At 39.3% G+C, this 26,092-nt stretch overlaps 1 protein-coding gene across 3 annotated transcripts in view; it reads right to left on the reverse strand.

Moving 5' to 3' along the window:
- Window positions 1-14,355: 14,355 nt before the first annotated feature.
- Window positions 14,356-26,092, reverse strand: part of TCAIM (T cell activation inhibitor, mitochondrial) — a 44,107-nt gene continuing 32,370 nt past the window's right edge. For 2 of the 3 annotated variants that reach the window (XM_029070864.2, XM_029070865.2), the window contains exons 9-11: window positions 21,130-21,362; window positions 20,521-20,655; window positions 14,356-17,202 (exon numbers count right to left, since the gene is read on the reverse strand). In XM_029070864.2, the coding sequence (XP_028926697.1) occupies window positions 16,977-17,202; window positions 20,521-20,655; window positions 21,130-21,362 (594 nt within the window). In that variant the 3' untranslated portion in view covers window positions 14,356-16,976. Of the gene's footprint in view, window positions 17,203-18,876; window positions 19,219-20,520; window positions 20,656-21,129; window positions 21,363-26,092 lie in introns of those variants that run through there. The other variant, XM_029070866.2, reaches the window with a different exon arrangement.

A 26,092-nucleotide genomic window follows, 5' to 3' on the forward strand; every position in this document is an offset into this window, starting at 1 on the left:
TGGGTGGGTGTGCACAAACATGTAAAGCACCCATCCCCCTTGGGGCCGCCTGCAATCAATATACTCATGCTTTGGACTTCCATCTCATTGTCAGCAGTAGTTTAGGCAACTTTCCATTGGGATTGAAATAAAATGTCATTAATCAGTCATACATCATTCTCAAAGAGGAAGTGACTTTGGCAAAAATAAAATAGTAAGTTGTCAATATGCTTTTGGGATATTATACACCTCCTAATTAGAAAACAAACATCCAGGGTGGTAAGGGCAGACAGAATGCTACACTTACTAGGGGATTAAATTGGACTCGCTCTATTTTTCTTCTGAGAATGTATAATCTCCTTGGCAACCTCGTCAGAAAGTGCCTTCTTGAACTATTCTTAATGGAAATACTGCAGGGAAAAAAAGCACATTTTCGTAGAGCTTCCAGCTGAGATAGAATAGAACTAAATGGAAGCAGATATTTTTAGACAGCTTAAAAGGCCATTCAATGGTAATAACCCCCAATAAAGGGAAGTTCTTGACAATCTCAATCAGCAAAAATCATTTTTAGAGACGGTCTACGGTGAAGAAGAATTAGTATGAATCTAAGAGACTGATTAAAACAAAACGTTGCTGTTCCCCAGGTTGAGTACCAGAGTGTTAGCTGATTGAAGCAATTGTAGAAAGAATACATAGAGCAATGAATTTATTTACATTACAAATGATGTCAAACACTTTAAAAGTTAACAGGTATGCTGAAAAGGCACATATGAATTGAGGAACATCCTATGGACTAAGTAAATAAAAATTCCATCAGAAATATGAGATTTTATAGTTATTATTTTTTCTTAATATATGCAGCAAATTGCACAGAAATCTAACAGACCAACAGCAGTTGATTACTGAATGACCTGCTTTGTGTATGGTCCCCTTCTATTCTCCATCTATACCTACTCCCTTGGAGAACTCATTCATTGTCGTGACTTCAATTACCATTTCTATGTGGATGATCCCCAAATCTACATCTCTGGCCCTGACCTTTCTCCATCACTGCAGTCTCATATTTCCTCCTGCCTTCAGGACATCTCTACTTGGATGTCCCGCCGACACCTCAAACTTAACATGTCCAGAACAGAGCTCCTCATCTTCCCCCCCAAACTCTGTCCTTCCCAAGCCTTCTCTGTCACAGTAGACAGCATCACCATCCTCCTTGTCTCACAAGCTGCAATCTTGGCATTATGTTTGATTCATCTCCTCATTTAACCCAAATAGTGTCATCAAAACCTGTCAGTTTTACCTTCACAATATCATTAAAATCCACCCTTTCCTCGCCATCCAAACTGCTATTACACTGACCCAAATATTTTTCCTATCCCTCCTTGACTACAGCCTCTGTCTCCTGACTTCCCTGCCTTCTGTCTCTCCCTGCTCCAGTCCATATTTCACTCTGCTGCCTGGATCACTTTTCTAAAAAATATTCGGCAATAGCTCCCCAAAGATCCTCCAATGGTTGACTCTCCACCTCTGCATAACACTGAAACTCCTTACCATTGACTTTAAAGACTCAATCACCTTGCCCCTTTCTATGTTACCTCAATTATTTCTTACTACAGTCCAGCATGCTCACTTCACTCCTCTCACACCATCTTACTCACTTTACCTCAATCTTGTCTATCTCACCACCGACCTCTTGCCCATATACTACCTCTGGCCTGGAACTCTCCCTCTTCATATATAATAGATCACCACTCTCTCCCCTTTTGAAGCCTTACTAAAAATCACGTCTCCTCCAAGAGACCTTCCTCTACTAAGCCACCATTTCCCCTACTCCCTCTCCCTTCTGCATTGTCCTTTACCTTGGAGAAGGTACCCTTTATTCACCCCACCCTCAGCCCCACCACATGATGCAACAGACAAGAGCATGGGCCTGGGAGTCAGAAGGTCATGGGTTCTAATCCTGACCACCATTTGTCTGCTGTGTGACCTTAGGCAAGTCACTTCACTTCTCTGTGCCTCAGTTACCTCATCTGGAAAATGGGGAATAAGATTGTGAGCCCTATGAGGGACGGGGACTGTGTCCAACCCAATTTTCTTGTATCCACCCCAGCACTTAGTACAGTGCGTGGTACATAGTAAGCACTCAACAAATACTATAATAATAATTATTATGTAAATATCTGTAGTTTATTTTAATATCTGTCTCCTCCCAAGACTGTAAGCTCCTTGGGTCAGGAAACATGTCTCCCAACTCTGTTATATTGTTACACTGTACTCTCTGAAGCACTTAGTACAGTGGTCTGCACACAGTAAGCATGCAATATAATTGATTGACTGTTCCAGGGACTGGGGAAGTTATAATGGATTACATGACACATTACCTGCCCACAAGGAGCTTAGAATCAAAAGATGGGGGAAATAATACACCAAGAGAAAAGTTCAATTCACAGCAGTGTGGCCTAGAGGAGACAGTAAGGGCCTGGGTGTCAGAAGGACCTGGATTCTAATCCTGGTTTTGCCAATTACTTGCTGTGTGACCCTGGGTAAGTCACTTAGCTTCTCTGTACCTCAGTTTCCTTAACTGTAAAATAGGGATAGCTGAAAACTGTGAGCCTGTTGTTGGGCAGGGATTGCCTCTATCTACTGCTGAATTGTACATTCCAAGCGCTTAGTACAGTGCTCTGCACACAGTAAACACTCAATAAATGGGATTGAATGAATGAATGTTCTTGCTCCTACTTATAGTATGAGCCCCATGTGGGATGGGAACTGTGTCCAACCTGCACCTACCCCACCACTTAGAACAGTGTTTGATACATACTAAGTGCTTAACAAATACAATTGAAAAAATAAATAAAAAGGCTAGCATTGAGAAAATTACTATGTCAGACTGGAGCCAAGCATCTGAAAGGTGAAGGGATAGAGCCAAAGGGTTATTACTTCTTTTAACAGTTTAGGTTTAACAGTTTTTGCTGGAATAAGAAGAAACCTTACCAAAGTAGATAGAGAGACGTTCCTGTCATTAGGCCTCCCTGCATTCTTTGGGGAAGAGAGGCAACTCGTATTCTGCTCGTAGCCCTGCATAGAAATCTGGAGGCCTTTCTGGCACAACAGGGTCTGACTGGATTTCTTCCCAACACTCTGAAGGGTGGTCTAAAGGCTCCAGGCAAAGTGTAGCCAGTTTTAATTACTCAAATAACATTAAACTGATTAAATGATGTTGAATTGAACAGTAAATGCTTTTGAAGCTCTGTGAAACCTAATTTAACATTTTTATTCTGTTTTTCCTGGTTTTATTAACATGCTACTAGTTTCCAGACATTTGGCTATGAACAAAAGGGATGAATAATTCTTTGCTTCCTGGATGACATAGGCTAGATTTGCAGTAGCAAAGTGGAAAGAAAAGAGAGACAATTGTTTGAATAATTCAGGTCCCCCACAGATATTTTTCCTGAATATTGGCTATTTTACCTGGATAGCCTTGGCCTGATTTGTTCTGATAATCAACTCAATTCTCCACTTGCACTGCTAGTGAAGACCTGGAAACAGATGATTCACAAACAATCTGGGAGAAATAAATGCTTCCTTTTAGTGACTGTAAGGAGCCAAAAAGTTAGATTTTTCCTGCATCCACATCACTAAAAGATATAGTGGGTGGCCCGTGTCTGGAACATTCTTCCAAATTGGTACATGTTTGGATAGCCCATGATGGGGTATTGGAAGAAACGGCTGCACTCATGCCCGTGGCATTAGTCAAGGAACGAGGACTATGTACTCGTTGTGGGCAGCAAACGTATACTCTCCCAAGCACTTAGTACAGTGCTTTGCACACAGTAAGGGCTTAATAAATTTAATGAATGAATGACTATAACATGAGTTTTCCTTATCATGAGGTTCTTTCAGTAATGTGACTAATCCCTGACTAAACCTGGTTAGGTCTATGCAAATAAAATTTTGGCAGGGTCTAAACAGGTGCATAGGATTACAGGTTAAGTTATTAGTGTCCACAGTAGTTTCACCACTTTTTTTTTCCATTAAGGTAGAAAAACTTTCCACCTTTGTATATGTTATGCTGAGCAAGGATCTAGGCAAAAGTCTTTTGAGTGTTGGTTGGAGTGAATACCCCTTAGATTACTCAAGCCTCCTGACTGGTTGACAATGACCAGGCCTATATATGCTCAGGGAAATGGAGATTAATTTATTGCAAGTAGACAACTCAAGGAAACATTCATGTTTAAAAAATTCACTTTTGGGACTAAAGTATTTGGATTGGCTGTCTACATGGAGCAAATTACCCAGGTTACTAATTTTCCACTTCATTCTGCACAGGGTAATTCCACTAATGGGTGGAGTTCACTCTCTATTTTACCTTTTATACCTTTTCTACTTCCATATTGACAAACAACAAGGTGTTTTGTTCACTTGGATGCCCGGTCGACACCTCAAACATGTTCAAAGCAGAACTACTTATCTTCCCATCCAAACCCTGTCCTTCCTTGTCTTTTCCATCACTGTAGACACCACTATCCTCCCTATCTCACAAGACTGAAACCTTGGCGGTGTCCTCGACTCATCTTTCTCATTCCACCTACATATGCAATTTGTCACCACATCCTGTCAATTCTACCTTCACAATATTGTTAAAATCTGCCCTTTTCTCTACATCCAAACGGTTACCATGCTGAATCAAGCACTTATCCCATCTCGTCTTGACTACTGCTTCTGCCTCCTTGCTGACCTCCTAGCCTCCTGTCTCTTCCAATCCATACTTCACTCTGCTGCATGAAACATTTATCAGCAAAAACGTTCAGTTCATACCTCCCCACTGCTCAAGAATGTCAATGGCTGCCCACCCACCTCCACATCGAACAGTAACTCCTTACCATTGGTTTTACAGCACTCAATCAGCTCGCCCCACCCTACCTCAACTCACTAATCTCCTACAACAGCCCAGCAGGTACACTCCAGCACCGGTAGACTCACCGTGCCCTGATCTCATCTATCTCACCGCTGACTCCTTTCCCATGCCATCTCCCTAACCTGGAACTCCCTCCCCGTTCATATACACCAGACCACCACTCTCTCCACCTTCAAAGCATTACCAAGATCACATCTCCTCCAAGAGGCCTTCCCTGATTGAACCCTCTTTTCCCCAGCTCACTCTCCCTTCTGCGTCATGTATGCACCTCAATCTGTGATCTTTGGACATTTGATATTCTCCCCACCCCCAATCCCACAGCACTTCTGAACATTTCCTTAAATTATACATTATAAATTATTTATTCATACCAATGTCTGCCTCTACCTCTAGACTATAAGCTTGTCATGAGCAGGGAATGTGTCTGCTAATTCTGTTGTATTCTCCCAAGCGCCTAGTGTAGTGCTCTGCATATAGTACTCAAAAAACATGATTGATTGATTCATTTGGGACAATGTGGTGTTCTTAGAAAATAGTTGTCAAATTTATTTTCAGGCATTTATGTTGTATCTGGAGGTGTTTGAAGACAGACTCTACTCTACACCCACTTTACATCCAGACACAGGCCTAAAAAGGGCAAATGCATTCCCCTGAGCAGAAATCTTCTATTTTTTAGGGTACTTATTAAGTACTTATTAACTGCCAGGCACTGTACTAAGCACTAATGTCATTCAAAATTAAATGATGCCTTTTTTCCTTTCTTCAAGTCACATTATTGGAGATTGTGTTAAAAGCAATAAAATATTACATAACTCTGAAAAACTCAATAGGGGAAGGGTATCCATTACTGTTAAAATAGTCTGTTGAAAGGATATCTATAATGGTTTTAAGTGGTACGAGGGAGTCATTCTACAAATCCCTCGTGTTCTTAATTAATAATTTAAGACAATACCAAGTTGCTTATCTGCCAGCTTAGGGGCTGGCTCCTTTAGGACCATTACATTCTCATTCTCTTAATTGCACGGACAATGACTAAATCTTTAGGAAATAAATGTGATCTGCATGTTTATCATTAAAAAAGACAATCACAGACTACACACTCTGGACATGAAAGAAATTTATATTAACATTTTCAAAATGAGCTGTGGCAATTTTTTTCCAATTTTCTCATTAAGTCTATTTTCAAGATCAACTGGGGGGAACCATGCATGTTTATGGCATTCCACTTATAATAGATACATCTGCCCTTGCTTTAAAAGCTCAGGAACCATCAGAAACAACAGCCCATCCTAGATCAAACCATCATGAAATGAACTTCAAAGTACAGTTTCTGAAATTAGTTACAGAGAACATTTCTCAGCCAAGACAGAAACAACAGGGAAAAAAAAAAGAGACTTACTGGAATTATTGGCCATGTTTCTGGAGGTTCCCCAGGGATCATGAAATCTGAAGTTAATGGAGCATCTCCGAGTGGAAGGAAATGGCAGTATAAGGAGGAAGAGGTGTAATAAGAGGCAGGAAGAAGGGTAATAGGGTCAAAAGTCTACGGAATGATCAGAGTTGTATGAAGCACAGTAGCAGCCTCCTGAAGTAGGTGCTTTGGGACTCCTTCTATTACTAACACTTTAGAATAGCAAAACCAGTAGTGAATGTTGAGATGCTGAGGGAAGTGAAAAAGCCCAAATGCTCAGGAGAGGGAGCCCAGTGAGAGCTGTGAGGGTGAACTGGGTATTCATTCATTCAATAGTATTTATTGAGCTCTTACTATGTGCAGAACACTGTACTAAGTGCTTGGAATGTACAATTCGGCAACAGATAGAGACCATCCCCGCCCAATGACAGGCTCACAGTCTAAACGGGGGAGACAGACAGCAAAGCGAAACAGAACCAAAACAAAAACAAGACGTCAAGATAAATAGAATCAAGGAGATGTACGCCTCATTAACAAAATAAATAGGGTGATAAATAATATACACAAATGAACACAGTGCTGAGGGGAGGGGAGAAAAGTAGAGGGTGGGGGGAGGGGAGAGGGAGCAGAGGGAAAGGGGGGCTCAGTCTGGGAAGGCCTCCTGGAGGAGGTGAGCTCTCAGTAGAGCTTTGAAGAGGGGAAGAGAGTTAGTTTGGCAGATGTGAAGAGGGAGGGTAAACTAGAAGGGTTCCTTTTGTCACCTCAGGTTTTGGGTTTGGGGCTTTAAGGGTGAGCTGGGCGTTTCTCTCTTTTCCACTAAGCACTGGACCCATTTGGGGGTTCTTTGTTCTGGCCAGGGTGTCATCCACTCTTGCGTAGCTCTGAGGCCAGGCAGTTGCTTTTTGTGCGTTATTGGTCTGGGAGGCAAGGCCTTTTCAGGGCCTGCTGGGGATATAAACCCCTCCCCCTTCAGCCCTTTCCCGATCTTCTCTGCAAACCACATTTCTAGATCACCCTCAGCCTCTTTGCTTTGGGGCTTTAAGTCCCTTGTGGACCCCAAACTGCTGAATCAATGGATTCTCCTCAGTACAGTACAAAGTGTTCAATCAATATTATTCCTACAACTGATACTTTTTATTCCAAATCAACAATGAAGGATTGAAAGAACTAAGAGAAGCAGCATGGCCTAGTGGATAGAGCATGGGCCTGGGGGTCAGAAAGATCTGGGTTCTATTCCAGGCTCGGCCACTTGCCTGTTGTGTGACCTTGGGCAAGTCACTTAACTTCCCTGTGCCTGTTACCTTATCTGTAAAATGGGGGTTAGGACTGTGAGATGAGGGACATGGAGTTGTGTCCAACATGATTAGCTTCTATCTATCCCAGTGTTTAGTACAGTGCCTGGCATAGAGTAAATGCTAACAAATACCATCAAACAAAACACAAAGACAAATGGCTGGGTCCGAGAACATGTCTCCTGGCTCTTCACAGATCCCTTCACCCCACTCAGCCCCAGGCTGGCCTCAGACTTCCCAGAGCAACTGGGGGGGTAAGGGGACCAGCTGAGGGGTAGGAAAGCTCATCATGCTGTTTGTCGAACAGGCACATGTGCTGATGGCAAGGCTATATGGGAAGGTGCTTAGGAGTAACTAAGGGAGATGAGTGAAAAATTTGTCTAAAACCACACATATAACATCCAACAGTCAGATGACATTAATTGCCAACCTTAACAAAGAGTGCAAACCAGCCCAAATGGGATACCAATAGGTGAAAACAACACATAAGGGCTCAGGGCAAGGATTTGGAGAAAGTAATTGACTTTGATGAAGATTTTCGTGCCAGTGACTGAATAGCATAAGATAGTTTTGTTGATGACTGATTTCTGGGCAGTTGGTCTTGGATTATTTAATTCATGGATCCCGACTCAGACTTATCTGCAACTGAGAATTTCTGCTAATATTAGGCTGAGTCTAAACATTAGATTTACTATGTACAGATTTAGTTCAAAAAATGAATCTTCCAAAGGAATCATTTTTAAAAAAAACTATGCCTGAACCTGGGTAGATATTTCCAGTCAATAAAGTATTGCTGAAACTGCATCACTTCTTGAAATATTTACAATAATACAGAGCTGTTATAAATATTTCAGGAATGGGGTTCTCCTGCATAGTTATGATGTTGAAATAGTTCTTCAATTCTTCACTTTTTAGGAATTCATCATCCAGTAATGCTCTTTTCCTCAAACATTTTTTAAATAATATATGGGATTAAAAAATATCCATGTTATTAAACTGACAAAAATGCATGAGAAGCAGTATGACCTAATGGAAAAAGCACTGGCCTGGAAATCAAAGAACCTGGGTTCTAATCCCAATCCAAGACTTGCCTGCTATGTAACCATAGGAAAATTGTTTAACTTCTGTGTGCCTCAGTTTCCTTATCTGTAAAATGGGGATTAATATCTGTTCTTCCATATAGGACAGGGACTCTGTCCAATCTGATTATCTTGCATCTACCCCAGTGCTTAAGTACAGAGCATGACACCTAGTAAAGAGATTAACAAATGACATAATTAGTACCATTATAATCATTTTAAAGCTAAAAGCAGAAAGATAGTGAAAACGTTTTATTTCATCATTCTTAAAAAAGTTGTAGTGGCCAAACGCTTTTCAAGATACCTGACCAAAAACTTCTGAAACATTAAAGAATTTGAAAAGACGAAGGGAAGGTGAAGGGGTGAAAACTGTACGTGCATGAAGATAACATTGATAACAGTATTGCTATGATATTGGCTATTAAATTGGTAATGGAAAAAAAATCATCCATGAGTGGAAGTCCTTGCCACTTAGAAAGCAGGGTTATGGCTACAATTGCTGTGTCTCATTTACCTCATCTATAAAGTGGGGATAAGCTACCTGCTTTGCTACAATACACTGGAAGCCCTGTGTGGGGCAGAGACTGTGTTGAATCAGATTATCTTTTAACTACTATGTTGTTCACTATAATTCTGGCACACAGGAAGTTCTTTGTATATTTCACAACTAAGGTTAGCTTGGGGAAACAAAGAGTATGTGCAGAAGTGTAGCAGGAGAGAGCTGGTGGAAAATCTTAAATCCACTTGTCAAGAGACCCACGTCCTACCTCTGGCCTGGATTGCCCTCCCTCCTCAAATCCAGCAATCACACTTCCCCCCTTCAAAGCCCTATTCAAGGCTCACCTTCTCCAAGAGGTTTTCCCAGACTAAGCCCCCCTTTTCCTCAGCTACCCCTCCCTCCCCTTCGCCCCCACTCACTCCCTCTGCTCTACCCTCTTTCCCGGCCCACAGCACTTGTGTAAATATGTACATATGTATAATTCTATTTATATTAATGCCTGTTCATTTGTTTTGATGTGTATATATCTATAATTCTATTTATTTATATTAATGCTATTGATGCCTGTTTATTTGTTTTGATGTCTGTCTCACTCCTTCTAAGCCCATTGTGGGCAGGGACTGTCTCTATTGCTGAATTGTACTTTCCAAGCGCTTAGCACAGTGCTCTGCACACAGTAAATATGATGGAATGAATGAATGAATGAAATTTTCTATTTGATGCAGAGAAGAGAAGCACTGATGCAGAGAGGGGCCCACTTTTGTTTTGGGCCCAGAGGCAGGATGTTGGAGGAGAAGGAGAGAAGGAGGGAGAAGAGGGAAAGAAGGCATGGGAATGGGGGGAGGAAGAGAAGAGGATATTTACTGATTTACTTTTTCTGCACAGCTTCTCTTCCACTGCCACTGCAGTTGTGGGTGTGAGTCCAACAAAGGTGGAGCAAGCTAATATTTGAGCAGCAGTGGCAGTGAATGTGGGCTGGGAAGTGGCACAGTGTGCAGCCCCTTCACAGAGCTACATTTATTTCCGAGTTTCAACACTTGTTTTGGGCCTGGAATTAACTTCCATGCTCTTTGCCGGGATGGGGGCAGAGGCAGGTGAATGTCTTCCAAACTGGGCTCCAGGGCTATGGGCAATAAGAGCCTCTGGCCTGGTTTTGGAGCCTGCTGAACCCCTTGATTCCATCTCTGGACTCTTTTCAGCTCCAAAGGGTGAAGGTGACCTAACTGGAGCTATATGCCCTTCCCAAAAAGCTAATAACTTCGCTCCCTCAGTGCCAATCCCTAGGGGAGATATCCCTGCCCTCCCTTTTGTCCCTGGAGCTGGCATCCCTGATGGAAAGAAATGGGGAGCTCCTGTGTGATTCTGAGGAGAGGAGTGATGCATTCTGAATGGGATTTTAAGAAGATGATCTAGGAAGCAAGACATAGGATACGCTGGAAAGGGAAAAGTCTTGAAGCTGGGGCTGAGAGGTGACAATGCCTTACATCAGGGTGGTGGCCTTCTGCTTGTGATTGCCAAATTTCACTTCATTATTCAGATAGGGATGGTATAGTAAAAAAAAGAGAGAAAATGTATACGTAAACTCTCCAGACTTCAATAAGAATTTTGTCTCTATTCCTCCTGACATTCTCATTGATATACTATGTGATACACCAGCATCACATCACCCCATGAATAAACTTATACTCAATTTCCCCTATCTCTAATTTACTTTGATGTCTGCCTCCCACCATAGATATTAAGCTCCTTGTGGTAAGGGATTGTTTCTATCACCTCTACTGTATCGTATTTTCCCCAAGTGCTTAGTACAGTACTCTGTACACATTAAGCACTGATTACGTACCACTGATTGTTCATCATGACTGTACTGCTTTTAAGTAGGTACACTTGAAAGAACACCAATATTTTGATATTAATTTTGATGAATATACTTAGTGATTTCCCACAAGTATTGATCCTGGGTTTGATTCCATTCGTTACTTGTACTGGTGATCTGGAAAAACAATTGAAAACATGCTTGTGGAATCCATAGATGCTATGCTGAATTGGAAGGAAGTACTAGTTGTTTGGAAAATGGAAATATAATTCAATGTTCTACACAAATATAGCCCTTCAAAGGCAGTTTGAGATTAAATGGGGAGAAGTGTAATGGGCAAAAGAAATACATATCTGGGGAAGGTTATATAGATGTAAGTATAGCAGAAAAAAAAATCTGTACGCTCTATTTGACCTGAAGGTGAATATGGGTAACATATTAGTCTATATTAGACTATCTTAAGAGTAATATAACCTGCCAGGAAATAATGTCTTCATTTACTAGACACTTTTTACATAGTATAATGCACCAAAGAAAATCAGAGATAAACAATAATTCCTATGAGCTAAGATTCCCTGAATTGGTGCTGTTTAGCCCCATCAGTCAATCACATTTGTATGCAGAGCCCTATACTAAGCGGTTGGGAGGGCACAATGCAAGAACAAACACATTTCCTGCCCACAATGAGCTTACAGTGTAGAGGGAAAAAGAAGGCCAAGGAGTACCTAAGTAGGATGCTGCCTAGATGAAGTACACAGCTCCAATGAGCTTAAGAGGAAATGTGTTTAAAGTGGGAGATAATTCTGTAGGATATAAAACTATCTATTTTCATTTAGACTTCAGGTTTTTATTAGGTCTCGGATCATGCCATCAAGCCACAAAACTCTAATACTATCCATGTGGCATGGGTTCGAATCCCAGCTCCACCACCTGTCAGCTGTGTGCTGTGGGCAAGTCACTTAACTTCTCTGAGTCTCAGTTCCCTCATTTGTAAAATGGGGATTAAGACTGTGAGCCCCACGTGGGTCAACCTGATTACCCTGTATCTACCCCAGTGCTTAGAACAGTGCTCTACACATAGTAAGCACTTAACAAAAATACCAACATTATTATTTAGAGAGATTGGTCTGTCACGGTTATTGGCAGAGGAAATTGAGAAAAGTTCATGATCTTCCAGACATTTCTCAAGCATCCAGAAATTAGATATAGACATTTAGATTAATGTACAGGGAGAAAAATGGGGAAAGCTACACCAGGTCTAAATGCCCACCCATCTGTAGCTCTTTAAAATTCAACATAATAATAATAATAATACCATTTATCAAGCATATATTATGGGATAAGTGCAGGGGGGAGATACAAGGTAAGAAGACTGGACAAATTCCCTGACCCACATGGGGATCATAGTCAAAGAGGAATGGAGAATATGTATTTTATCCCTAATCACTCAACTGTATTTACTGAGTGCTTACCGCATGCAGACTACTGTACTAAGTGCTTGGAAGAGTACAATACAACAGAGTTGGTAGACATGATCCCTGGGCACAAGAAGCTTATAGACTAAAGGGAGAGAGACATTAAAATAAATTAGGGATTGGGGAAATGGAAGAATATAGGGACACGTACATAGTGCTGAGGGGTGGGGGGTGAATGTCACTTGAAATTCGAATGCTTATGGTGTACAAATCCAAGTGCATAGGCGATGCAGGGGGGTTGGAGGGAAGGGGAAATGAGGGTTTAGTCAGGATAGGCAAATTGAGGGGGATATGATCTTGGGAGGGTTTTGATATTGACATATCAATATGTCATAAACAAAGAGCGAGGTAATTCTAGGACAGAGGGGGGTCATGGGCAAGGGGTGGTGGCAAGATAGATGAGACTGAACTAGAGTAAGTTGACATTAGAGAAATGAAGTGACGGGTGGGTTGCAGTAAGAGACAGCAAAATAAGGTAGGAAGGAGAGAGCTGCTCCACTTAACATATAAGGCAACTAAGGTACAGAGAAGTTAAGTGTCTTGCCCAAATTCACACCACAGATGGGTGATAAAGCTGGGACAAGAATCCAGGTCCTCTAACATCCAGTCCCATGCTATTCCCAGTAGGCTACTCAACATACACAGAAACAGGAACTGCGACAGATCTAATTAATTTATATTGGAGAAGCAGCGTGGCTTAGTGGAAAGAGCATGGGCTTGGAAGTCAGAAGTTGTGGGTTCTAATCCCACATCTCCACTTGACAGCTGTGTGATGTTGGGCAAGTCATTTAACTTCTCTGTGCCTCAGTTACCTCATCTGTAAAATGTGGATGAAGACTTGAGCCACACATGGGACCACCTAATTAACTTGTATCTACCCCAGTGCTTAGAACAGTACTTGGTACATAGTAAGCACTTAACAAATACCATCATTATTATTATTATCTCTCCCAGCATTTAGAACAGTGCATGACACATAGTAAATACTTAATTTCATAATATTAAGAATTAAAAACTACCATATTAAAAACATACAAGCAAACTACTATAAGAAACAGCAAACAGAAAAAGTTCAAAATGTATCTACTCACAAGTCACAAGCACATAGGGCAGTATATTCTGTAAGGCTTTCAGTCTGCTCTCCAGCTGGCAGGAAGAAGAGAGGTTTTCTTTTCTGAATTTAAAAGGTTCCACCTGGCTGGCTGATTAGCTCACTCCCAAATGACTCTGGGAAATACAGTTCTACTTCCCCTTCAGTCTCTTACCTCAGTTTTACCATCATAACATTCTTATTAACAGGGTCTGACAGCACTAGCAGGGTGATAAAACTTTGGAATCAACAATGAAGGGATATTGGGAAAAATTCATACTTGGAAATCTTTAAGGAAAGGAAAAAAAAGTCTTTCATGAATGGCTTGGTTTAGTAGGACCCTGCTAGCCCTTGAATTCTAAACTTTGCAAACAGTCCATTCTGGAGGAATTTGTGGGATGAATTTGGTAAACACATAAAAAGAGAAAAATTACAATCAAAGAGACCCAAGTAATATGTACTTAACCTTGGTCGTTGAATAAGATGGGGCTATTTAACTAAAACAATAACAAAAAAAGAAAAAAATTGCTTTTCTCAAGTATATTTATCAAACCTTCTGAAACTCTCCCCATTTGTAAGTGTTCCTCAGATTGTTACTTCTGCTGCGTCTTTAAGTTGAAAAAACCACTGTTCCAAATTCATTTATTGATGGAGGCCTCCTTACAGTCAGCTCCAGGTAAGAAAAAAATGAAGGTGTCAAAAAGAATATAATTTTCCCTGAAAATCCAAAAAGGTACAAGACAAACTCAAAGTCATTAATTTTTCCCTCATTAAAAAAAGACCCAAAAATGAAACAATATTTTTCTTACACAGGAAATGATTCTGTAACCTTTATTTGTAGATGCAAACCATCCAACCACTAATTTGAGATTTTTTGTTGTTGTGTGACATCTAGAGCACTGTCAAGATTCACAGCTGACACTTCAACATCTTGCAAATACATAAACAAGATACTAAACATTTAAAACCAAAGATGCCACCAGAGCAACTAACAGCCAGAGGCAAAACCATAAGACAGACAAAAATTTCAATTTGTAAGTGACTGATCTGATAAAAGGATGTGAGGGGATAGTTAGAGGGCCATTTTAGACTCACTTTCAAACACAGGCATATACTCAAAGCAAACTATTTATAAGATGTTCCATTCAACTGAGCCAGCAGCAGAGAAGATGGGAGGGAAGAGAGGAAGCCTTAATTATTTACCATATTACTACAATGCCAGACGCTGCACTAAACACTGGGATAGATACAAGATAATTGGTTGAACACACGTTTAACTGATCATGTCAGGCCTGAAGTTAGCATTGGGAGCAGAACAAGTAGAACAGAGCAGGGCAAAAGGCTTAATGGGAAGGCTGAAAAAGGAGAGTGTCTTCAAGGAGCAGGTATGGCTGAGAAGGGAAAGAAGAGTAATAAACTAGTGGGGAAAAGTAAAAACCTAAATGGTTGCAAACAACAGGTAGAGAGAAGGAGGGACTCTTCATGGCTTTCAGCCAGTTTATAGAGTATTCGTATAAAAATACACTCTAACTTCTTCCATGGTTATTAACTTCTGTTAGTACAGAATATCAAGGAAGGCATTTATAAGTTTTAGCCACTTATTTTTTATTGTATAATACTGCGGTTAACCCTCAGTTGAAAACAAATTCACCGATATTTTCTCCTGCTAATTTTGCTAGTGTTACTATCCAGGCCAAAATTTGCTATTTAAAGTTATTGGTCAAGATGGCAATTTATTTAGATTATTTATTAAAAAAACCACCTTTTCATATTGAGTTTGGTTAGTAGCTTCCCACAACAGGTATTTATTAGAGAAATAAATATTCTTAGTGTAATTACTAATGCAAAAGAACAGTTTGCACCACATTCTAAGAAACTTCACTAATCAATATATCTTTAAACCAAGAGTTTAACATACTTTTTTCCTTTTGCTTAACCTATTCTAATGGAAAGATATGGATTCAAGTCTCAAATAAATTTCATTTGCAATAAGTTCAGAGACTATAATGATTTCCACATTCTAATTGAATATAAGCATGAATTTCCTTTTCAATTTCTTCAGCAGCAAGGCCCTGAAAACTGTGAGCCCCAAACTCTGATTTGCCCACCACTTAAATAGTGGTAGCCAAGAAAAACAGCTTAGCAGCAGGTAATAAGTCTGACCCAACTGCCTTGGGATTCTAAATGTTTTCTCTGGGAAATCACTCAATCTAGAGTGGGCAGACTCACTGTTTTGTGAATCTTTTCTTTTCGCTGCTGCCTGAGTGGGCAGAAGTTTTGGTGGTGCCACAGGTGTAAGGGAGGAGGGAGGTGCTCAAAGGAGCAATTTATCCACCCTACCCAGTTTTCATAATCTTCTTGCTTTATGTGTGAGTCCTGTCCCTACCCCAGCTCCCAGTTTAGAGGGGGAGGCAAGAAAGATGCAGACAGCGGTTAAAATATGTGTGCCTCGGTCTATGCTGTAATCCACCTCAAAAGTAAACTACCCCTCCCAGCAGCAGGGATGGGGATACTAGCTACACCCCTAAGGGTGAGGAAAGTGTGGCAATTCACCTTGACTAGATCTATACAGTTAGGTGCGATTTTGAGATTTGGGGGGATGGAACTGAGGACTTTAGAAGATTCTAGACAAGGAGAGCAGCCAGCTTCACACAGTGGGGCTGCTCTAAGGGAAGGAATCTGCTCTACTCCCCAAGTAGGTCTATATTCCCAAGAAAACAGTCTGAATCACTTGATGTGATTTAATTCTAAGTATTTACACTTAAGTCAATGTTACTTTAAAAAAGGCAGGAAACCCTCAATTTTTTTTAGGTCACAATGAAAACTCAATTCTTAAGTGTAAAGTATATTATCATTATAAACACTGGCACCATGGCAAAGTCTAATAATACTAAATATATTACTTTGGCTTTGTTCTAATTCTAACTTGGGTTTCCAATTCAAAATTAGTGATTCAGTCATCTGTTTTGACTAACATGCACTTCACCGACAATCTTTAGAGACAATATATATATAATATATGTTTAGAAATATAGGTAGGCCCACACAGGTGTATACATATACATTTATACTTCCAAACCGTAAAATGATTAATTCAGGTGTACAAAAATAAAACATTTTTCTTTTGAAGAGTTTTTCAGTGTTTTGTCACCCACCCAAAAATATACTTCCATGCTCAACTTGAAGATCATTTTGGAAACTCTAAGATGTGAATGGATTTTGGAAAAACATTTTTCAATAAACTTTCTATTACAAATTCGACTTTCCAAGTAGTAATTGCAAATACAATTCTGGTAAGGGGTATATTAATACTGTAATATGGTATCCAAGATGCAGATTTAAATAAATTTACTGTAAAATTGATTTCCATTCACTAGCTTACACAAAAATACAGAAGCTCTTATGTTATGAGATGGCTACTCAACTCTTCCAATTCCAGGGAATGCAAAGGTCTCCATCCTGCATAACTGAGTAAAAATGTGAAATGCAGAGGTGCATGCCTTGCAAATATGGAAGTGATTGTTCCAGCAACCTCTTACAACAGTCTACCATTTGTGCACTGGAAACACTGGGCTCCTTATAAAGCTTCTTCAGAGAAAATTTCTCCGTGGAAGTGCTGATCAAGTCATTTTCCATCAACATAAGCCTGATATAATAAAAGAAAATGGCCACAGGTTATAGCTAAATTAGTAAAATAAACTATTAGTTGTAGCCTAAGGAGCATTTGCGATTTATAATCCTTTAATCAGCAACATTGAATGGAAGATGCACTGGTCAAATTAAAAACAATATCGATCAATATATCAGTTATCTCTTCTTCTTACAGAAAATACCTAAATTGTTTCAATAGGCAAAACATACTAACCGCTTGGGTCTTACTAAAGTGCATATAAAAAACCATACTAAACACTCAGAACAAGAAAAAAATAATCCAAAGCAATGTCTTTTCTTCTGAAGACAATTTAAGACATTTCACACAGTTAGAACCTGTATCTGGAAACTGAATGAATAATAGAGAAGGAATGGGTAGAGAGAAGAGGAAGAGAGGTGGAAAAGGACAAAGCTCTACCCAAAATGTAGCCAAAAAATTTTCCATCCTGAGTTTACAGCAAAAGCTTTTTAAAATTGCTGCGGTTGGTATCCAATATAACTATTCAATTTCACATGGGAGGAACCTGTCAGAACCTAACTAAACCAAATGATGAGTGTTAGAAGCCAAACAGACAGGTATTCTGTGCATTTCCAAATTTTTATTGAGCTGTTCCTTCATCACTGCATGGCATTCGAAGAATACACCAGATGACATGGTTTTTTTTTTTGGCTTTTGCTTTCCAGGGAGTTGAGGAGGAGAGGGAAAGGGACAGAGCGCAAGTTCACATGCTTCCCCAAGAGCTGGGAGCAAAATACATCACAGTGGCTGCATCCAGCTTGCCAACTGATTCTATCCAGGCCACTGCTGGATATGTATCATATATATCTAATATCACTGAACTTGTAATATTTATTGGAATATTTATGAGTTATAAATTTGTGTGGAAAAGACATTCAGCTCTATTTATACAATAAATGCCTTAGCAATCCTGTGGGTAGGCACTGTGAGCACCAAATACTTCATCAGCTTACTAAAACTTTTTATTGGTCTCTCAGAAGCTGCCCTCATTGTTCCACTTTCTCATTTCTTGCTGATTTTGATGCTTCTTTTGCCTTCCCACTCCATATCCTTTCTCTTACTCTAATTTTTGGTGACTTCTACATCCATATTGATGATGCTTTTGATCCCCACCCACCCTCAGCCATCTACTTTTTTCTGCCCCTTAATTCCACTGACCTAGTGCTGCATCCCACCTCAACCACCCAACAGCACTGACATATGCTTGAATTAATCAATTCAAAAACTTCAGGAGAGAATTCCCCAAAGGCACGGTCACCTCCTTACCACTCTACAACAACTTCTATTTCTTTCTCTTACTTTCTCTCAGGAAGAGATCTGACTGTTAAAATTCATTCCCTCTACTTGCACCTCTTACCCAATTCCTCTTACTTCCAAAAATCTCTTGCTTCCACTCTCCTCTAATCCCTCACTGCTATCATCCACCTCTCTCTCCCCAGTGGGTCTTTCCCATCTGCCTTCAAAACACAATAAAGTCCCCACCATAGTAAAAATAAAACCCTCCCTTGATCCCATGACCCTCACCAAGCAAGAACTTTTAGATGGAATAATAACTGTAATAATGATTGTGACATTTGTAAAGAACCTATTATGTGCTAAGCACTGGGGTAGATACAATACAATCAAATCATACACATTCCAAGGGGGAGGAAGAACAAGTATTTAATCCTCACTTTACAGACAGGAAGCAACTATCAAAAAGGAAAAAAACTGTTGCATAGTACTTGGGCACACAATTACACATCCTGTGTGACTCTTTCACAATAAGCAGTGGAAGTTTTTTTTTGTTCCAAAATAGACCAGTGGTTTTCAAACCATTTAAAATTGTGGAAATTTCTGAATTAGTTTTTGTGATTAAAAAAATATAGGACTTGATTACTGTAGAGCAGACACATCTGCCAAACTATCTTCATGGAATCCTTACGGACCTCTGTAGATTCGTACTGTCTACTCATTAGATCAAGCTCACTGTACCAACCCCTGTTGCCAGCACTGCAAAAGCAAACATCAACAGTATCTTGACATCTTGACAAGAAGAATTATTTCAAGCAGGAGAAATAAAAGTAAAATAATTATTTTAATCAAAAGTCCTTTTTCCTATGGTACTATTTATCTCATTTTCTCCATTAATAAAAAAAAATTATGGTGGAATTTGCTTACTAAGTACCAAGCACTGTGCTAAGTGCTGAAGTAAATACAAGGTCATCAGATCAGGCACTGCCTCTGTCCCACATGGGGTGCATAGCTGAAAGGAGAAGGAGAAGGAATTCAATCCCCATTTTAAAGATGAGGAAAATGACAGAGATGACTTGCCCAAGATCACAAAGCAGGCAAGAGGCAGAGCTGGGGTTAGAACCCAGGTCTCCTGACTACCAGTCCTGTGCTCTTTCTGCTATGCTATGGCGTACCTCTGTTATCACTGTCAACAGAGTTTTTCTTAGAATGGAAGTTTCTAGACATCAGGGACTGTCTTTGTTTGATTAACCCCTGAGTAATATATTTCCTTTCGTGCCACGCAATGCCTCCAAGGTCATTCGATCAATGATTCACTACATATCTTGAGGGCTGGAGCCCCATGCAATAACACTGCCAACCAATCACACAGAGAAGCAGCATAGCTTAGTGGATAGAGCACAGGCCAGGCCATCAGAAGAACCTGGTTCCAAACCCAGCTCCACCACTTGTCTGCTGTGTAGCCTCAGACAAGTCACTTAACTTCTCTGTTGCCTCAGTTATCTCATTTGTAAAATGGGGATTAAGACAACATGGACTATGTCCAAACTAATATACCCCAGCACTTAGTAGAGTGCCCGGCACACTTTGCTTAACAAATACTATAAAAAAAACCTGTGGTTTAGGGACTGACTATGAGCCAGACAGGGCTCATATGCCATCCCAGCCCCCTGTGATAAAAAAGCCACATATCCATTTACCTATCTACTGATATGTGGAGAGAGAAACGTTCATAATATAGCCTTATTTGTAGTATGCCTACTTTTTTGGATTATAAATTGTCTTTGCAAGAGCCTGTTAAATTTTAATTTGTACCAATTCCTAGCAATTTTTTAGTGCTTACAGCAACAAATGCTCTTAGATCATTCTAAGGTTTACCAACTAAGAATGAATCAAATACTATAAAATGGCATTTCTAAAAGTGGTTAGTCTCATAATTTCTCTATCAAATTATATTTATATTTTATATAATTATATATTCCATCATTTAAAATGGCTTTTCAACCTTCAAAAATCCACAGGTTGGTTCACAGAGTTTAACAGACATCTGAAAGTACTTACTCTTTCTTTTTTTTCAGGTTCTCTCTTGCCTGTTGTGCTTTGGTAAGGATAAACCACTGGAGGGATACTGGATCACAGTTTGTTACTGGGATGTTAAAATGCCCAAATTCATGCAAGCTTGGAGCATATCTGTCACTGTAAAGACATATTTGTTAAAGGAAGAGTAATTTTTTTCTTGATTAAATTTTAATAAGAACTCAAGTTTAAATGAGGAGCAATGAAGCACCAGAAAGAACCCCCCACATTAAAGTGAAAATTAAAAAAGAACTCTTTGGAAAAGACTTGCTGCATAAAAGGATGTATAATTTGTTCAGATGAAAGATTATTGAAAGCTTATAACATTTTGATTTTATAGCTGTCTGTAATGCATTGATTTTGACCAGCAAGTGGCAGTATGTATCTAAAATTGACAAAAAAGACCATTCTTTAATAAGCAATTTTTTTTCCATTGTACCCAATAGTATTGCAAATTTTTTAATAATCAGGACTATTAAAACACAAATGAATCAATGAACAATGATAATATTCTACCATTTAAAAAATGAACTAATAAATACACTGAAGGGCATTATGAGAAAGAAAAAAAAAATTACCTACATATACACTTACTTGTCGAGAATCATCTGTAAACCACGCAGGCTTCGAGGGTGAAAAGGTATTCTACTGCTAATCAGTCTATGATAGAAACACTCAATAATAGGGTAATATTCTTCAATTGTCAATAATGGCTGCAGTTCTTCAATATATACTACTTGCATACCTCCGAGAAGTTGGCTTATTTGGTCTTCTAACAGCATCAGTTTTCTCTGAAGGTCATAATAACTTGGCAGCCTTTCAAAAATCTAGCATATGAAAAATACTATATTAGTTTTGTGTTACAAAAGGATTAAAAACTTCATGGCATATTGGGAAATTAGCAATAAGGTGAAATGATTTATTTGTTAAAAAGAAAAACCCAACTTAAAAAAAATACCAGGTAAGTGGAATAGAAACAGAAGAAGCAGGATAATGTGGATCCCTAAATTTAATCATCTTAACATAAAATACAGATTATGAATTGTTATCCTCATACTTTTTCACAGCATTTAGTACTCAGAGTAATAATAATAATAATGAATGCATTTCTTAAGCATTTACTACATGCCAAGCGCTGTTCTAAGAGTACACATTGCATACAAGTGTTCAGTCAATAACTTTTAATTAATTAATTTTTGAATTAAAAATATAATCACAATAGTTTATGGCATGTACCTCAAAATATGAGCACAATCGGAACCCTATAGAACATTTCAAAATGTTAGTGCCAGGCTTCATATGGGGAAAACCAACAAATTTAGTACTAATGTCCCATATGTACATACTAATATCCTTGGAATCTTTTAAATTTCATTCACAATTATCTACAACATGATAATGCATAACTGACACTTGTGAAGTGTACAATGGGTAGAACAGATTACTTCATTCATTCAATCATACTTACTGAGTGCTGACTTTGTGCACAGCATTGAACTAAGCGCTTGGGAGAGTACACAACAGACACGTTCCCTGCTCGCAACGAGCTTATAGTCTACTTCAATCTTAAACCTGATCTTTTGACTCTGTCTGGCTTAAGAAAGTAGCTTAAAGTTATTCTAGTATAATCAATTAATCAATCAATGGTATTTAATAAGAGCTTACTATGTGCACTGTACTATGTGGATGCAAGAGTACAAAAGAGTAAGTACACATATCCCTGTCTTCAAGGAACTTACCAAATAATGATCAGTAACTACTACAAAAACCTGTAATGGCTTTTTGAGTGTTCTCAAAACTATGGGCCATGATTTTTATCCACTTTAATCATATATTTTTGAGTTGATCAAGAGCAGATCCTGTTTTCCAATTTCCTTTTGGCAGTATTGACAATGGAATCAGATAATGTGTTCCATTAAGAAACATTAAATACGCATTTGCTTTTGGATATTAGCAAAGGCTTTCACACTGCCAAAACATTATTCATTCACTCATTCATTCAATTGTAATTATTGAGCACTTACCCTGTGCAGAGCACTGTCCTAAGTGTTTGGGAGAGTAGATTATAACAATAAACAGATACATTCCCTGACCACGACAAGCTTACAGTCTAGAGGGGGAGATATTAATATAAATAAATTACAGATATGTACATAAATGCTGTGGGGCTGGGATGATAGACAACACCTGGGTACTCAATATATGAGCATTTGGATGCAGAATATGTGTAGAAAAAAAAATCTAAGCTTATTTGTCAAATTACTCTGCCTATGAAAATTACACTCTGATAACCAAAAATGTTTTTTGCCCCAGCACATGGCTAACCTTGTGGCAGTATCATTTGAATGCTTATGGAATAACTGTTTTCCTGTTTGGAAGAACTGAGCTACAATCACAATAATAATTATAGTACTTGCTAAGTTTGGAAGAACTCAGTTACAATAATAATAATAATTATGGTACTTAAGTGCTTACTGTGTGCCAAGCACTGTTCTAAGCAATGAGGTAGATTCAAGTTAATCAGGTTGGACATAGTCCCTGTTCCACATGGGACTCACAGTCTTAATCCCCAATTTACAGAGAGGTAGCTGAGCACCAGAGAAGTTAAGATTTGAGTTGGAAAACCATATTATTCCTGTAACATAGAAACTAAAAGCAGAAATTCCAGGAAAAATTAGAGAACATATGAAATTAATTCTGAAAATTGCACGTTATGCATCTACAACTGATGGCATTAATTACTGAATATGTGTAAAAATAGTACATTTAAAATACCATAATTAAGGAAAATGGAAAATCATAGTTTTCGTAATTATACAATTGTAATATACAGCATCAGAAATGAAATGTGGCAAGTTAATTTTTTGCAGTCACTGTTTAATAATGTGGATTCCTAAATTTAATCATCTTTAGAGACTTGCATAGAGTTTCCTAGTTAGAATCTTTTTTGTTTTTTTAAAAGAGGTCTAAAGAAAAAGTTTGCTTATCTTCACAGAAAATTGTGGTGAACAACTTACAGTGCAATGATCAAATATAATAATTGTTTTCATATTAAATATGAGATTTTCTTTCAAATTTTACTTTAGGAGCACTCTCTACGAGTAAAAGGAAGAGTATGATAGGTGTTTTGGGCAACTGTCTTAGTATATTAAAAAGGCACTGTATTTTTTAAAAAAGAGTTCTAACCTCTTTTTTATAAAAAAGTTATGTTGAATTGCTTTATATGATTTAAATGGTGATGAGTAAAAAAATGTAATTTTAGCTAGTTCTCAGAAAAGCAATTATATTTCTTGTTTACAGAAACAAGAAGTAACAAAATGCACATTTCACTGACTGAGCACTAAAATTAAAGTACTAGCCCTAAAACATAGAGGTACAGTGAGAACAAAAAAATCCTGGAATGACTGGTAACTTAAGACCATTAAATCGGAAGCTTTCTTAGTATTATTATTATTACCCATAAAGGTTGGACAGGTTTTACCCGCAAAACCTATAGGAAATTCACCCTCTCTCTTGGTGACTACGGTCGGGAATAACTTAAGGAGGGAAAGGGTGATTCCTATAGGCTGATGGAACTCTGATTGCCAGGAACAAGGAGTATAGTAGTCCTTTGTATTTAAAGACACCACTGAGAGCGAAATTCACCTGTAAGTATGACTGAGAAGGTTAAAGTGGGACCCACAGTTCTGGCCACATGGAGCAAAATCAAATGCTGTCCTTTTGTATTCTCATGTTAAGTGTTTGCGGCTCCTGGCACTATTTTCTCTTTTGCCCCTTTATTTCTCATTCCTTATAATAGTGTTGGTATTTGTTTAGCGCTTAACTATGTGCAGAGCACTGTTCTAAGCGCTGGGGTAGATACAGGGTCATCAGGTTGTCCCACGTGAGGCTCACAGTTTTAATCCTCATTTTACAGATGAGGTAACTGAGGCACAGAGAAGTTAAGTGACTTGCCCACAGTCCCACAGCAGACAAGTGGCAGAGCTGGGATTCGAACTCATGACCTCTGACTCCCAAGCCCAGGCTTTTTCCACTGAGCCACGCTGCATCTCTAAAGTTCCTTATGGAACTTTAGCTCAAAAATAGCCACTCCTTTCTAGAATGCAGTGCACCACACTGGTCCAAAGCCAGCAAATGATTTCCAGTTTTCAGGTGAGATGAGGCATGGCCTGAGGCTTTCTTTTACTGTGTCCTTAAAACTTTTCCTCTGTCCTCCTTCAATCAATCAATCAGTGGTATTTATTAAACATTTACTGTGTGCAGAGCACTGAACTAAGTGCTCGGGAGAACATAGCAGGGGAAGCGGCATGGCATAGTGGAGAGAGCATAGCCCTGGGAATCAGAAGGTCATGGGTTCTAACTCCGGCTCCGCTACTTGTGTGCCTCAGTTACCTCATCTGTAAAATGGGGATTGAGACTAAGCCCCAGGTGGGACAGAGATTGTGTCCAACCCGATTTGTTTGCATCCAACCCAGAGCTTCATATAGTGCCTGGCACAAAGTAAGCTCTTAACAAATACCATAACAATAGTAATAATTATTATTAATAATAAAACAGAGTGGTAGACACGCTCCCTGCCTACCAGTACTTACAATCTAGAGGGGGACACAGATGTAAAATAAATTACAGAAATGTACATAAGTGCTGAGGGTGGGGTGAATATCAAGTGCTTAAAGGGTAACAGATCCAATTGTGTGAGCATCACAGAGGGGAGAGGGAGTCAGGGAACACCTCTTGGAAAAGATGTGATTTTAGTAAGGCTTTGAAGGTGAGGAGAGTGATAGTCTGTCAGATATGAAGGGGATGGGAGTTCCAGGCTAGAGGGAGGACATGTGGAAAGGGTCGGCAGCAGGACAGAAGAGATCGCGGTACAGAGAATTGGTTGGCATTTGTGGAGCGAAGTGTGCAGGCTGAACTGTAGAAGGAAATCAGTGAGGTAAGGCAGGAGGGGGTAAGTTCTTTAGAGCCAATTGTAAGGATTTTTTGTCTAATACAGAGGTGGTTAAGCAATCACTGGAGGTACTTGAGGAGAGGGGAGAAGCAGACTAAACAGTTTTTCAAAAAAATAATCTGGCAGCAGAGTAAAGTAAGGACTGGAGTTGGGAGAGACAAGAGGCAGGGAGATCAGTGATGCAGTAGTCAAGGTGCGATATAAGTGCTTGCAACAGTCTGGGAACACTTTGGATGGAGAAGAAGGGGTGGATCATAGAGATTTTATGAAGGAACAACCAATAGGATTTGGTGGCAGATCAAATATGTGGGTTGCATGGGAGAGATGAATCAAGGATAATGCCCAAGTTATGGGCTCGCAAGACAGGGAAAGATAGTGGTGTTGTCTACAATTGTGGGAAAGACATGGTGGAGGGAGGGTTTGAGTGGGAAGATGAGGTGTCCTGTTTTGGACAGGTAAAATTTGAGGTGTCAGGGGAATCATCCTCTTCCTTGCTTTCAGTTTCCCTTTAAGAACTTCATTGTTTGTGGTCCTGTTTTGTCATTTAATATTGAGATGGCATAGGGAGGAGTAACCCAGAAAGTACCCTCTGAGTTAGGCCAGTTT

The sequence above is a fragment of the Ornithorhynchus anatinus genome, chromosome 8, assembly GCF_004115215.2.
Source record: "Ornithorhynchus anatinus isolate Pmale09 chromosome 8, mOrnAna1.pri.v4, whole genome shotgun sequence".
NCBI lineage: Eukaryota > Metazoa > Chordata > Mammalia > Monotremata > Ornithorhynchidae > Ornithorhynchus > Ornithorhynchus anatinus.